Source organism: Pygoscelis adeliae, unplaced genomic scaffold (assembly GCF_000699105.1).
Source record: "Pygoscelis adeliae isolate BGI_AS28 unplaced genomic scaffold, ASM69910v1 Scaffold66, whole genome shotgun sequence".
Taxonomy (NCBI): Eukaryota; Metazoa; Chordata; class Aves; order Sphenisciformes; family Spheniscidae; genus Pygoscelis; species Pygoscelis adeliae.
Genome location: NW_008825167.1, coordinates 7,670,097 through 7,685,847, shown reverse-complemented (window position 1 = coordinate 7,685,847; position 15,751 = coordinate 7,670,097). Strand labels below are relative to the sequence as shown.

At 43.9% G+C, this 15,751-nt stretch overlaps 1 protein-coding gene across 1 annotated transcript in view; it reads right to left on the bottom strand.

Moving 5' to 3' along the window:
- Positions 1–15,501, bottom strand: part of HGFAC (HGF activator) — a 45,450-nt gene extending 29,949 nt beyond the window's left edge. The window contains exons 1-5 of the mRNA XM_009328818.1: positions 15,352–15,501; positions 13,759–13,813; positions 11,409–11,505; positions 5,822–5,895; positions 711–824 (exon numbers count right to left, since the gene is read on the bottom strand). Coding sequence (XP_009327093.1) covers positions 711–824; positions 5,822–5,895; positions 11,409–11,505; positions 13,759–13,813; positions 15,352–15,417 — 406 coding nt within the window. The 5' untranslated portion in view covers positions 15,418–15,501. The remainder of the gene's footprint in view (positions 1–710; positions 825–5,821; positions 5,896–11,408; positions 11,506–13,758; positions 13,814–15,351) is intronic.
- Between the last annotated feature and the right edge of the window lie 250 nt (positions 15,502–15,751).

Below are 15,751 nucleotides of genomic sequence, written 5' to 3'. Positions count from 1 at the left end.
AGAGACAGTGGAGTACCAGGACTGAAAAAGGCTTCTTTGTTTATGGTGGGAGAGAAGTCTAGAGCTGCAGGGAAAAGCCTTCATTAAACAACAGCTAGCACAACTGAAAACCCTCGGTGTAAAAGCCTAATTCCTTGCTTGACATACAGTAAATTTGGAGTGACACCACCATGAAACCGCAAAAATGGCCCAAGCAAAGCCTTTTGGCCTGACCCTCCTCCTTTGGAAATGAATCCCCTGAAGGTGGAGTAGCTGCCCAGGTGTAAAGCTGCCATCACAGGAAAAGCTGGAATGGACCCGTGTGTGCATAGACATAAGGGATAAGGCATCACCTGAAATTTTGTTGTTTTTTCATGTCTCCCTGCCCTACGTACTGGATGATATTAGTAGTCATTTCCAGTCATGTAAGGGATATTCAGATCTTAAAAACAGCAAAGGGAGGGGAAGAGGCTCTTTATGTTTCCCATATCTTAACATCTCACTGGCTCAGAGCATGCTAGGATTTATAACTGTATAATTGAGCTATTTTCAGCTGTCCTGTCAGTAATGGATTGTCTGTCATAACTATTTGGAAATCCGCCTACACAAACATTCATGCTGCAGTGGTCTCTCCCATCACAACAGCACTACCTTTTCATTAAGCAAACGTTAATGAGCTCTACTTACTGCTCGTATTTCATGTTGTAACACTCACAGAAGGAGATACTTACTCATCTGGCAGTTCTCGCCCGTGAATTCCTCGGGACAGGTACAGTGGTACATCCTATGGCCATGAGCAAAAGAACAGGTCCCTCCGTTTTGGCAAGGGTTGTTTGCGCAGTGATCTAGGCAGGCCACATAAGAAGTTGTTGTTAATAGGAGCCAGATAAGCCGTGCTTTGCAGTGTTAGGCGTTGGCTTGGTTACATGAACCATTTTGGTTCAATGCACAGTGGTTTCAATAAAACCTATTAATCTAAAACAATGTTTATCCAACCAATCTACAATGGTTTTGTTTCCAGCTGTATAGCAGCTATATTTATCCAGCTTTTAAAAACCGTAGAGTAAATCACTGAGCCGAACCTTCTTCTCCAGAATAACTTGTCCGAAGGTGGTAGGTCCAGGCGCGCACGAAGTTGCCAGAACCGCCACTGTGGTGAGGAAGACGATGGCACAAATGCCCACAAGATGGAGCTGTGCCTTTACACTGGGGAGGGAAGGCTGCAGCTCTGCCTCTGCCCGGATTACTGCCCTGCATGCTTCGCATTTCAACATCAAAGACCGGGATTATGCATCTCTCTCTCAAATTACACAAAGGACAACCCTCGACAGAAAAATTTGCTATGGATTTTCTGATTTTGTCTAAAACGAACGGACAGCTGGAACAAAGGAAAAAGTTTTGAAGCATGGAACAAAGGAAAAAAATTTGAAGCAAAACAAGGACACATCCAAGTAAATCAGGCCAAGCAAGATTAAACTGGACCAGTCTAATGTATGTCTGCTTTTTAAGGAATTTTCTAAATCATGGGAAAATAGGGTGGGAGAGGAGGGGGTGTGTCAAGACAACTTTCCTATCCCTGTAATGGAAGCTTTACTTGGAAATGTGCAATGCAAAAGGTGTAAGAGTCTTGCTGGCCAGCCGTTGTTCCTGATTTCAGGCGGTGTCAAGGGGTATATCTCACCTGAAGTCAACCAACATCATGTTTTACACCCGCTGCAGAGCTGGCCCAACAGCTTGTCTGCATTCAAATCCTCTTTTTTAAGGCTAGTCAAACTCTGCGAAGGCAACTGTAGAGTTACTCAATCCAGGTGCTCCTTCAGCTAGAGTGTGTGGTCCTTAGCATGGGATGCAACATATAGAAACACAGGCACACACATACAGGGCTGAAGCGAAGCACAAAAGGCATATCTTGAGCTTTGCTACAGCGGTGTAAATGTGAAGGTTCCCCTGCACAGATCAAAATATTTACTTCAGACTAGAGTGGTGTAATTGATATCAGATAGCAGGCCTGGGTGTATTCACTGGTAGTTTCACTCCAGGATAACATCAAGGGAAAGCAAGTAAAGGCAGTGACGTTCCTACTGTTCCTGCCATTTGATAGTTATGAAACTTCTAGTGGTGTAATGTTTCCTCAAAGGAAAATCCTGTATTTCCTATTCCCGTCACATCCAAACCATGACTTGATCTCCAGGCCATCTTCTGGTACAGCAGTGCTCAAGTCATTTTTTTTACCCTCGTCAAATCTGCAAAGAGCACTTCCAGTCCTTCATTTCTCTCCCAGTCGGAGTCCCTCACTGCATCCTACCTGCAACTCCAGCCTGACTTCCCCAGGGTATTCTGCACCCCTCCCCACCTTCCATGGAGTCCAGGAACAACTTCTGTTCATAAGCACATGGAAACATCACAGTTCCCTGCAGGGAATCCTGCCCACCATTAACTAGCCATTAACTGGGGAGTGCCAAGTCCCTGCAAGCTCAGCCAATGTCTGAAGCCACCCAACAGTATCTCCCCACCCTCACGGGAAAAATACTCAGTTCTTGCTTCACCTCTCTGAGGCTCTGCTGAACGAGCAGTAACCTTGTCACACCTTTCTAACCATATCTTCCCACAAAAACTTTCTGTTTCTGCCACCCACCTTTCCCAGAACTGGGACTGCTCTTCCCCAGAGCCCCTCCTGGGACGATGCCTCTTCTTCCTGCCTACGCAGTCCACACCACTCTACTTCTTCTTTCCATATCAGTCCAAACGTCTCAAAAAAACCTCACCGTCTGGCACTTTTCTCCGAAGTCTGGGCCTCCCTGGGGTTTTGGCCATTTTGTCCAAGATTTCCAGACATTCAGAGCAGTAGTCCTAACAGACTGCCCAAGATCTGGAAGTCCCACACATCGGGGCATTGCACTGTTATGCATATATATGTACATATATACGAACTACACATTCACAGCCCTCTTGGCCCATGTGTATGAAGGGGGTCACATCGGGCAGGTACTACACACGGTCTCCACAGAGATGTCCTAGGCAGGAGTGGAGGACCCTCTGGAAACCTGAAGGCAGAGATAAAGCTCCCACTGATTTCAGGAGGGGTTTGAACAGGCGTCTTGGGTGTTGTTATGGCAAGCTCTGGCTCTGTACAGTGCAGTACTAACACCCCCCTCCACCAGAGCCTTCATACCTGAGCTTCACTTCATCCTGAAGCTAAACACTTTTTGGTCAAATTTTCTCTTGCAGTTGGCAGATGTATTTTTCTGCATCAATGCCTCCAAGACTTGCTTAACACTAATTTGTAAGCAGCTCCAATGGTTTCAAGTCGACTCCCCAGGTACACATGGTATTCTTGGCCTGTGGGGAGTGCAGGCTTCAGCTTGTGCTTTCAAGCAGCTTATTCCCCATCCCAGTTCACACACTCCTCACCAATCTCTCATGGCCAAAGGATATTCTCTCCCCCCAGAATTTCATTTTTTTCCGGTTTTTCAAGTGTCTACAAAGCGGTTGAGATTCTCCCAAAGATTTAATATTTTAGTGGATTTTTTTCACAAAAAAATCTTATATTTTCCACATTTTAAAGATCAGCAATATTCAGTTTGACTGCTTCTTTCTTCCTAGCTATCTTTCCCAGCAGGCAAACTTTCCTCCCACTTGCTTGAAATTCCCTTCAGCCATTATGCTGCTCCTTCCTTTCAACCTCACCGTAAACCTTTTCTCTTTAAGCTATGGCTGGTGATCTGTTAAACCTTTTCCAAGTCCAAACACAGTGCTTGCTGCTTCAAAAAATAAGTAGACTTATGTTTATAAAGAAATGAACAGCTAAAGACTTTTTAATTTAGTTTTACAAAATTCTTAATGCTTTCAGAAATAGAGTCTTTTCTTTGTAACAGCCAGCAGTGATTTCTTCCAGCTACCCCATCCTTTTTTCTGTTTCCTTTCCTCTCTCATATGTGTAACTATCTTTTTCTGGAGAAAAAACAGCAGCCAGGGCAGGCCCTCACTGGCACTAGGGTATATTGACTAGGGTGTATTGACTAGGGTATATTGACAGCGATACCCCTCAATGAGGGGCAGGCAGACAGGATGGCTTTCTTGTTGCAAACCACCGTATCCAATGCTGCGGTGGGTAACAGGCAAAAATGAGCCAGAAAGCCCAAAAAGTCTTGCGGACAGCCAGCTCGCTGCGGAGACGGCTGCATGTGGGGCTGGCAGGGCCATGGCGATGGGCTGAAGGAGGGACAGAGGTGGCACAAAGCACCCCCAGAAATGCAATGCTAGGCTTGGAGAGCTCCTTCTTCAGCTACTGGAAAAGCCTCCTTGAGTCAGCCAGCCACCACCGTGACAGCCAGTGTTTCTTTCAGTGGAGGATTAAAGCAGTCACAAGTTACCACTTCCAACATTTTAAGCTCTGGGAGGGCACTCATGAATATGTAAGTGCAGCTCTCATAACCTTACTCTTGTAAGTATGAACTGTCTGTAAAGTTTACGTTCGTGTCTGACATACTTGCATTACAAAGGCACATGCATTGCTGCTTGTTTTGGGGTTAGGTCATTTGTCTCTGATCTACTGTTGATCTGTTTTAAAGCCAGGCTGGAAAATAACTTAAAGCTGTTAAGTTTAAAATGATGATGCTGTGCACTGCTTAATTTTAGACTCTCAGCATGATTCAGCTAACGTTGGCTTTTCAAGCGCTCTGGTAGATTGTAATCAGCTTGGCAATGAGTCTCCTGACATGACGGAGAACTCCCTGCAAGGGGATGAAGGAAAATGCCCTTCGTTGGAAAGTGGGAAGCGAACATCTAAGGGCATCTGGTCGTATCCTGCAGACTAAACAAGACAGGTCACGTTTGCAAGTTGTGCGAAGGAGAAAAGAGGAACATGATCAGCATTTAGACACAGATCCAAAAAAAACCTCAGGGAGATCAAGTCCAATCAGTGCAACACCTGATTTTTCAGTGCTGGTCTGTCACTGTATAAATTGAGAATTAGATATATACGTTCCTTATAAAATGAGATTCCCCAGCATCCAGCTCATGAAACATCAAGTTGGGGAGACAGAGACAAGCAAGGGCCAGCCATCAAGGTACTGCTGAGGACAGGGATGCATGTTCCCCACCGAACTGCTTGGGACATGATGCTTTCACCCAGTGTGTCAGTTAGAGCAACTTATATAGAAAGGAGAGTTTGCCGCAGACCTTGGCTTCTCATTTTAGGCAGACTATCGCAATGAGATAATTGTAGCACTGGAGTGTGGTGACCACATGAAGCCGTAGCACTGCTCAGCTAAGTAACTCTTTCGTTGTCCCTCAGTTCTCCTGCAATGAATGCATCTGTCCTCTTGTCTTCTCTGACGCAGCCCAAAGCCCAAGAAGTCTGGTTTTGAAGGTCTGCTCTTTACCCTGAGATCTTGAGGAAGGACAGCTGGAAGTGATGGCTGTGTGTTGTACAGGGTGTGAAATGTTTCTGTACCTTCTAAAAAAGTAACTGGTCAGAGACAGAAATTGCAGCTGATTAAATGAGGGGAAAACTAAAAGGCACATCCAAGCCGTGAGGGAGGAGAAGATGATCACCTCTGTGCCCGGCTCCAGCAGGAGTTCAGATTTCCGTGTTGGCATTACCATGATTCCTCTCCATGACTTCAAGTTAGTCAACAGAGAGTGAATTCATGACTGTCTGATATTCACAGTCCAATGCTATGGTTATGCAGAGTCACAGAGAGATTCCGGAAACAGGTAATATGAAGGATTTTTTTGTGTGCACCAAATAAAAGCAGCACTGAAGGCATCGTCCCTCCTTACTGCAGGTGGCAAAGTAGGAGCCATGTATCTGGAGCAACTCAGCAATGGCTTGCCTTACCTGAGTGGTCTTTGGGCAACAAAGCGCAGTGTCCCCATCTCCTGTCGCGGTCATAGTTATGTGTTGTTGAACACCTGAAAAGAATTAAAGGTGCAGTTTAGTGCAGCTTTAAACAACCTGGATGTTTGCACTGAAAATATATATGTCCTTCATTCTTTAGCAACCTGGAAATTCATACTTTTTTCCCTAATTAGCATCTGTTTCATTGAAAATCGCTTAACACCAGAGGAAAAAATGTGCTTTTTTTTTTTTTTGTTAAAGATGCTCTGCCCCATTTCTCTCCAACAAAATATAGATTAAGAATGAGATGTGGAAGCAGGACCTGAGATCTCCAATGAATCCTCCAGAAAAACCCAATCTTCTTTCTATTTCTAAGATTAGAAAATGAAAGACAGAAATAAAAACCAAAACAAAAGCAAATAAATTATGTCTCCTTTATTCATTACAAAACAAGCAAAAGAGGACCCAACCCATTTTTTTCTCCCTGCCAGTTACTTTAATAATCTGTGGAGACAGGAGACTGTCCGCAGAGGGACTTTTTCCTGGCTTTCAGTGGCAAATGTATTTTGCACTCAGTTCCTTTAAAGTATTTCTATTTTTTACCTTGCCAGACAAAATGAGGAAATAACTGACATGGGGGTGATTTCCAAATGCGCAGATAAAAACTCTCCTTTTTGCAGAGCAGCGGGCTGAATCTTGCATGCCATGCCGCCCGTGGGAATCCTACCGAGACAAACTTTGACAACTCTTTTATCTGCACACTTTCCTTGCCCTCAGCAGCCTGTTATCTCCAAGGCTCAGAGCACTCCAAGGAGCATTAAGCTGCTGTTCTCCATTTGCAGAGGTAGACTTCTAGGCTTCCCCGAGGCCACACAGGGAGTGTGTGACTGAACCAAGGCTGAACCTTGGAGGTCCACATTGTGACCCAGTGCGCCGTCCACCAAAACATCCTCCCTAACCAGTTCTAATGCAGCATAATAAATATCAGCTGCCACTACACAGGAAAATGATACAGTATTGGAAGAAATAGGAGTTTGCTTTAACATGCCTGATAATCTATTTTTATTATGTGTGTTTTTATCATACCTTGAACAGTTGTGTTATCAAGTATTTTTTCACCCTAGGACGTCACAAGCTAGATTGAAATTTTATTGTAGAGCATGTCTACCATTTTAACTGCCCTACTTTGCTTCTTAATTAGATGCTATGTGGTATTTAAAATGCTTTAATTCCTATGGAGCATCTGAATAGGCCACACATATTAAGTTTGGTGACCTCAATTATATAAGGTGCACAAAAAGAAAGGTGCTTGGTAGTCTAGTGCAGATTAACTTGACACGTTCTTAAAGAGGCTGTTTTCTCACAGGCATTAGGGCCAGTGCGACTCTGCTGGGAGTTAATGGAAATTTCTCTGTGCTCCTTTGGTGGGAAGTAGATCATGCTTTTTTAAAGGATGGCCTATTACGCATGAGGATTAAGGTAAGGAGTAAGTTAAAAGTGGTTCTCAGCAGTGCACAGCTTGTGTCATTGTTGGCAAAACTGTTGCTGGCTGAACACTTCTTCTGTGCCAGCCATGACGGGGAAGGAGAATCCAAACTTTTCCAACTGACGTAATTATTGATTTAGCAGAGCAACGTTACACTGAGCAGCATGGGAGAGGCAAATGGAAAAGGCCCCGTATACATCTAAAGAATTCAAGCAAACTCTGATCATTAGGGGGGAAAAAACAATTTATATGCAAATTAATACTCTCTGCAGTCTGTCCAGTAGCAGCCAAGTTCTAAGCGAATGAACAATTTAATTTTTCCCTCTTAAATGTTTTTTGTCATCAGAGGCTTCTTCCACCAGCTTTCCACAACCCACTGGTCCTCCCACCCGATGCTCTTCACAACCAGTCCCCTCCTTCCCTGTCGCCTCGCAGTGACTACGAAGAGGTTGGTCCTCCCCTGTGATGCCAGGCTGCCTCCCCAGTGCCAGGCTTCTTGCACATTCACGTAATGTGAATGCACATCCTCAAAGCTACTGCACTAGTCTCTCTCCTTATCTTTTTAAAATCTCTTCTTTGCTGGGAGGCTTACCAAAAATGTGATGACATTTTGGTCTCACGGGATGTTACCTCCAGCAGCCACACCAACCAAATGGGCTTATTGTTTCTTTGTGCTACTCGTAAATGGGCCCACTCTCTAAATTTATGAGATAACAAATGTCTTTACATCAGCCTGCCACATAAAACTGTTAATAAAAAAGTGAAAACTTAAAGACACAGATACTGAATTAATTACACCAGAAAAGTCCACTACTAGGGACTGATTTAAACAACATTTTAAACCCATGTGTGGTAAACAACATGGGAATGGACGGACAAAATCGTGTACCACAGATGAGGCCTAACTGGTAGGTAGGAAAAATGGAAAGTGGGCTATTTTACCTATTAGGAGCACTGGGAGCCTTAATAATAGGACGTTTTGGAGAGCAAGCAAAGCCTCGGGCCAGAGCCACACTGGTGGAAGGAAAGAGTTCTGCTGTCATGCCTGGTGCTGGCACTGTGTTCAAGGCCTGGAGGTTCCCTCAGACCTTTTTAGGCATTGTCCTGACCACAAAAAATGGCCAGACTTCACCTGACAACACCAGAGCAACCACCACCAGCACCAGCAAAATCCAGAGCCTGATGTTTGGTGTCTCCTGGCTCACCCCACATGCCCTTCTCCTTTCCAGGACTGGCATAAACTCTCCAGATTGTAATCCAGCTGACCAAAAGGCCTGCCTTTGCACTGTTTTCAGTCTGTGGCCAAAGTATCAAATCTTCCTGTTTCCAGAGAAGATGGAAAGACCATGCCCGTCCTATGCAGACCTAAGCCCACCCTTGCAACCTGGCACAATGGGGACCCACACATCCAGCATTCGAGCACAGGATAAGGCTTCTCCAGGGTATGAGTCAACGCCTTCCAAGTCACAGCCAAAATCTGAGCCAAAATCTGCTCCTGCTGTTCCCCTTGAGCAGGATCTCAAGGGAACCCATCCTACCATGGGACACAGGGGCAGGGTGCTGGCAGCATCCCTGCAGCCACGGCTTGGCTGCAATTCAGACCACCCCCCCCATTTGCTCTTACAGGTGTTCATTGCACCCCCATTTTGTCTGTCCTTACACTGTTTTGTCTTTCTGGAGGTACCAATGAACTTTAGCAACAGTTCCAGCTAATTTTTTCTCTTCAACACAAAAGGCAAATTTACATGACATCTTTAGTACTTGGTAAGAGGCCTCTAAATAGGAATTTATCTGTGAAAACAGATTATAATTAAAGGGAAATGCAATACAGGATGCTGTTAAAGGAAGTTTGTTATTTGAATACTGCAATTATTTTGTCTTCTTTCCTGTGTTTTCGATAAATATTTATAAAGATACAACTTGTTTGTTGCTCTCAGAGTAAGTAGGGAGAGGTTTCTGTGGTCAGGACTCTGATTTATGTTGAAACATTTAATGTTACAAATGGACAAGGTTGTGTCTGAATGCCTTCCACATTTAGCCCTTTGAATCAACACAGTAGCTTTCATAAATGAGATATCCAGCTTTGTATTAAGATAGACACTGCTCTTAAATGCTTTCTGCGGGAGGCCTATCTTTTTATTGAACTTAATGTGATGGGCTAGCACATAATATGTGTCATATGTAGTATGAGAAAACATATAATAAAATTAAAGCCAATTGGAGAAGGCTTTGGCTCACACTACAGAGTCCTGCCTGTAGTCCTGCCTTAAAGTATGACTTGAGAACTAAGGACATGGACTCATTAAGTGCATAATCCAGCACTCTCCTGGTCTGGTCTCCTTGCATTTGCCCCCAGAAAGGCAGGTTGCATCCAGCCTCCCATCATCTCCATCCTTACTAGCAGCTCACAGGCAGGCAGGAGCAGGAAGGACACAAGCCTTGCCTTCGCCTGCTGCCTGCCAGGTCCCCTGGGCTCAGTTATTCAGCATCAGTCCGGCATGGGCTAGTGTCAAGTCACACCAAAATGCACAGAGCAGGTTTCCCAACTGCTATTCAGGGCTCTTTTCCCAGCATCTCTGTGCCTGAAGTCACACGTTAGGTTGCTTTTAGCTTATGAAAGGAGAGTAAACACTGGCCAGAAGGTGAGCTATGGGGTGAAATGGCCTGTCAAAACCAAACAGCTCCAGCTGTCTTCCTCCTCATCTCCCTGCTTGTAAATGGCTTTTTAAAAATCGGAATCATAAGAGCAAGTTGCTCTTATGAAACCTTCCACTGTACCGGATCTAACCTTGGATCCCATCCATTCATGGGTTTTTTCCATTTTTTTCCATTTCTGTGGCCTAACACACAGAGTGCCATCTATTAACAAGATCCATCATTGCATGAAATTAAGCGGGTCCAAAGGTCAAACTCTTTGTGGCTACAGTTCATCAAAGACAGGGTTAAAACTGGAAAATTATTCCAGTTCCCTTCCTTTAGCTAAGATATTCTCAAATTCTTGTTTTCTTGAGGCTTTTCTTATCTGGATTATATCTATGGATGTTGGGGAAATTCAGAAGCGCTCTCCTAGCTTGAAGCTCTATGTCTATTTGTATAAGAAGGTATGTGTTGTGTTGTTTATGTTGCACCAGCACTTACACTTAAAACAGATGTGCCATCAGAAAGATGACACAGATCATGAAAAAATTAGACAGTCCAATATAAAAAATGAGAGCTCTGCCCTGCATGGGCAAGTAAAATAAACTCTATAAAATATTATCTCCACCCTGAAAACATGCAAGTATGTGACTTTCACATAGCTCATCTGTGCATATATTTTCACGTTACTGGTACCCATATATTCCCTGCTTTGTTGCCTTTGATTCCTGTTAATAGATGCCCATTAGATAGGTTCGTCTGCAAAGTTAGTCGTGTTTATTCAGTGCTTGCTGCAGTAGGGTTCCCATCTGACTGCCCCTACCCCAAAATGAATAATGAATACTTTTAACAACTTCTGCGTATGTAAAAGAATAACCTTTGCCCAAAATAAGGAGACCTGGCCTTAAACACACTAGTCGAATGAATCATTACCCAACAAGCACGAGTAATACCTCACCTCTTAATACTGCACTGTCCAAAAGGGGCCTGGCGCCAATCTGGATAGCAACAACTTTCCTCAAAAATCAGGTGGTCTCTGCTGCAGTACAAGTATGGCCCACACAAATCAAACAATTCCTTAACCGAGTGTCATCTCTTACAAGTCTCTGTACCTCTCCTTTCTCCCTCAGCAGAGGGTTTCTATCAGGTTGTTTCATTAGACCTGCCCTTTCTGTACAAGCTCTTGCCACTCATGTAAGTTGCAATTCCAATATGAAGGTCAAGGAGGAAACATTTCTGCAGTTCTTGAGCTTTCTGTGGCCCTGGAGACCCCGTGCCTGGGCTCCCTCACCTCTGAGCACGAGTCTTGACCTGAGGGCCATGACTATAAGCAGGAGAACTGCATGGTTCTCCTTGGGCATGACATCAAGCTCAAATTAATTATTCCAAAAAGAAGATTAAAGCACTAAAAGGATGACATTTTCATTTGAATGCTGTCTTCATTTGTAAGCAATGTTAACTTACCATTTCTTTCGGGAAAATAGATTTGATAAACATGAGTGATAAAACCTTCCACCGTACCGGAAAGGAAATTTGCATAAATTTCCATCCTCTGTAAACACTGAAATACAAGAATAAAAACCTCATCATGCAGCTGAAATCCAACCCACAGGTATATATTATATGTTATTATATGAAATTATGAAGATAGATATCTTCAAGTTTTTCAGCTGTACTTTGGACTCTGTGTCTCTGCAACTTCTAGTACATAAAAAGAGGCTCAAAATCCTACGTAACGACCGAATCAACAAAGATTAATGGACTCTGGTAGAATAAAGATCTCAGATCATTTCAGCTCAAAATATATTGCAATTTCTGGTACAGCAAATGCCAATTATATTCATTAATTGCAATTATCATTTCTAATTATGTAGTATTGTAATAGCATATTAAATTGATTTCTGAAGTAGTATACTTTCAGGCTCTGTATCACATTGTAACATCTGTTTAAAATAATTAAAGCACCAGACAGTACAAACTGAAATAGAAACAGTCAGGAGAAAGAAGGTTTTAAAGACTGGGGGAAGACAGATAATTTTGATCATACCACCTTCCCTTCAGGATAAGCAGATTCCTTACAAGTGGGGAGAAATTGATGGGACCAGTGTTTAAAAGGGGCAAGTCTTATGTTCACCATGCCAGTGATGGTAGTCTAATGAAGGGTGGTGGGAGTCTAAGGAAGGCTAGTGGGAGTCTAGCAGAAAAAAATCCTTCAAGACGAGTCTTGAGAATGAGAGAGACTGAAGATAAAAAAGACAATGAAAAACTGTCAGAGCTTATTTAACCATTAAACTAAAAGCAATCAGTTTTGAGAGCCAGGAGCGTGAATGGGAAGCCAACCATTGCTGTAGGAGAGAAATGGGGCGTACAACCGAACTGGCAGTGCAGGACATTTCCATTTCTCAGTGACAATGTACGACGACTGCTCCTTGTCCTGAGCTTACCCCTTCAGTCATGGCTGGGGCTCCTGCACACCCTTGCGATATCCGTTAACCCTCACAAGCCCAGACTCATCATCTCAAAGAGCTCCTGAGGCCAGTTATTAGCATTATGGAAAAAATAACCCCTCCCTGTTGTCCAAACCCTTCCTAACCACTTGGAATTGTTGTCACTCTATCTGCCCTAAACTGTCCCCTTATCTGTCAATGTGAAATAGCTACTTCCAGCCCTTCTGCTATCCCTTTTTCAAGCCTGGTTTTCATTGTCTGAACTAATTAAGCAAATGTTCAGATATTTACCTTCTCTGTCTGATACTTCCCATTATAAGCAGTTAGGAGAGTTGTGAAAATACGTCGCCATTCAGAAGACATATGGCATGCCAAAGGACGTAAAAGACTGTTCTAAGCTATAAAGGCACCACTAATGGCCCAATTCATGTAATCCATAACAGCAAAAGCACAGGACAACAAAAGCTTTAAAAATGGAAGTCTGCAATGCCCACACACAGCCAGGATGTCTGATTGAAGACAGATAATTTTTGAGAAGAGAAGGCTTCGGGGGGAGACCTGATTGCAACCTATCAGTACTTAAAGGGGGCTTATAAAAAAGATGGCAGCAAACTTTTTAGCAGGGCCTGTTGCAACAGGACAAGGGGGAATGGCTTGAAACTAAAGGGGGGTAGATTTAGACTAGATAGAAGGAAGAAATTTTTGACACTGAGGGTGGTGAAGCACTGGCACAGGTTGCCTAGAGAGGTGGTGGATGCCCCATCCCTGGAAACATTCCAGGTCAGGTTGGACGGGGCTCTGAGCAACCTGATCTAGTTGAAGATGTCCCTGCCCACGGCAGGGGGGTTGGACTAGATGACCTTTAGAGGGCCCTTCCAACCCAAACTATTCTATGATTCTATGATTTTATTGTTTAGGTGCCATCAAAACAAATGCAACCTAGCAAATTGCATGGGGCTCAAACCCTTCTCCCACAGAGAGATCAAGGGCTGTGGCAGAAATTGAGCCTATACATACAAAGAGCTTATGTACTTTAAAGTCACGGGGCAGACGCAGCTCTGATTAAAATAAAGGGAGTTGCACGTCTACAGCCACACTATGTTATGAGTGAATATAAGCCACACCAGCTCAGACAAACTAAAACCCCATCATCACCTTCCCATTAATCCACACCTGAAGGAAAATTACCTGAGATTCCTGAGCTAATCCCGAATTCCCCTCTACACAGAAATTAATATTGGCGTAACCATTCCACAATCCTTATTCATGTTGAAACAAAGACAGGCTTACTACTGATTTGCACAGCATGGATACAGACACGTAGATCATTCTTACTGTCATGAAATCTATTGGATTTGACTTTGTACCTTGTGGGAGAGTGAACTCATGTTTTGAGCCTCTTCCTGCCTCAGATTTGTAGTGCTACAAAGAGAAAAAAAAGAATGTGGATTGGAGACACAAATTCACTCTGGGAACCATCCTACAGAGACAAACGTGCTTTCCAGGGTGCCCCGAAATTGTGTTTCTCCCAGTGCTTCTGCAAAGATCTCATTATTTGCATGTGATTTTTGCTGGGGCACAGTCTGGTGAAAGAGGGTAGATAAACACTGGTTCGTGAAATGTCTCTGTTAAACAAGGAACACAAGCACAAAAAAGGCCAAAGCTCTGCTCCGTTGTATCTTTCTATTACCAAGGGACACATCTCCTATTTCTCTCGGCAGGAAGCATATATGCATTCTAGGGCGAGTTCACAGTTACAAATAACATCCCAGCATTTGACTTTTCCTGCCATTTAGCTGTATCCCCCAGGGCATTAGTTAAAAAAGCAACCTCTCCTTCATTTGGGTTCACCCATCAGCAAGCAAAGAGCACTAGGCTGAGCTGATTGTGAGCCACAGGAAATAATAAAAATGGTAATACACATAAAGTGCTGCTGCCACCAAAGGTGCTGACAGCTGAACTAGAGCAAAATAAAAATATCACAAAAGCAGTCAAGGAAGCAGCACATCATGAACGCAGAACTGGATAGAGGACATAACAAGTAGGGATAAGACAAAGCTGTTGCTAAGATATATAGGGAGGGCTTGAACAGTTCTGAGGAAGAAGCAGTTTTTGCACTCTACACTGACTCTGCCAGCACTGTGCAGTCTCCAAGGGCTTCAGCCAGGGCTGATCTTTTCCTAGGCGCCATGAATATTCCTCTCTGCTCTCGCCTGTAATGTCTAAGGAGATGCTTCTGTACTTCACTGGGATAGCTAGGATTATAGCATCATTTAAGTATATCTGAGCTAGTTTTAAACTAGCTAGTGAAATAACACTAATCATAAAGCCACACAACTGGGGGTCCAGGCTATTAGCTGCGCTGCTAGTCCATGGTGGATGCCAGGCCATGGTGGGGTTTAAGCAAACTAGCAAAGTCAAACCATCACAGCCATGCTCAGCAGTGCTGCAGCTGCCTTGCAGACATACCCCAAAAGAAGAGACAAAGCACACGATGCTTTGAAGGGCATGGTATGAAACCAGGGAGAGGTTTGAAAAGAAGGAGATGGTTAGCTAAGCTGGCATGTTCAGTTACCAGGTAGCAGTAAAGTCTGGTGGGGTAGCACTCTCCTTCCATGCTACTGCAGGTACCTGCTTGTGTCAACAATTTCTGAGATGCATTTTCGAAGTATTTCAATTTTTGTAGTACTTTCTCCCCTCCCGTTCTTCCTCCCTAGCAGGGCATGGATGTAATCAATTTCTTTAAATGCAGATACGTATGGGACCAGCTATCCTACAGGCCTGCCACTTAGTCAGCATTGCTGTGAGCCTTCCTCCAGAAAATCCCTTTTGTTTGTCATTTGAAGTGCTCTTCCTTTTGGTCTGGTCGGCGGCTTCACTCATCCAACCCCAAGGCAACATTGTCCTGCCAGCCAGCATGTAGGTGATCCACCACTCCAAAACAGAAGAATCAGACTTACCATCCTTGCACAGTCACTGCTCAGAGTCAGAGCCAAGACAACAGTGAAAGGAGCACAGACTTTCATCTTTGCTCTCCTCTCACGAAGGTTTTGCTTGGCAGAGGGAAACTTCCAGGGCTGGGCTGAAGCGGGAGGGTGAATCAGCAACGAGCTTTCGCAAGGGACTGTGATTTACTTGACTTTAGGGTATTTTAGTTTTCTAAGTAAGCAGAGCTGTTATCATTGTTAATCATTAATGTCTTTGTGGGTAGATGGGAATGCCATGTAGTGAGATACTCTCCCCAAACCACAGGGAGTGAAGAGTTTACAAAGTGCCTGACCTTTGGAGATGATCGCCAGTGTACTCGGCAAGCGTTTAAGAGCACCTCCAGAGGAGCTGATCCAATGTTGCTTGTAATCA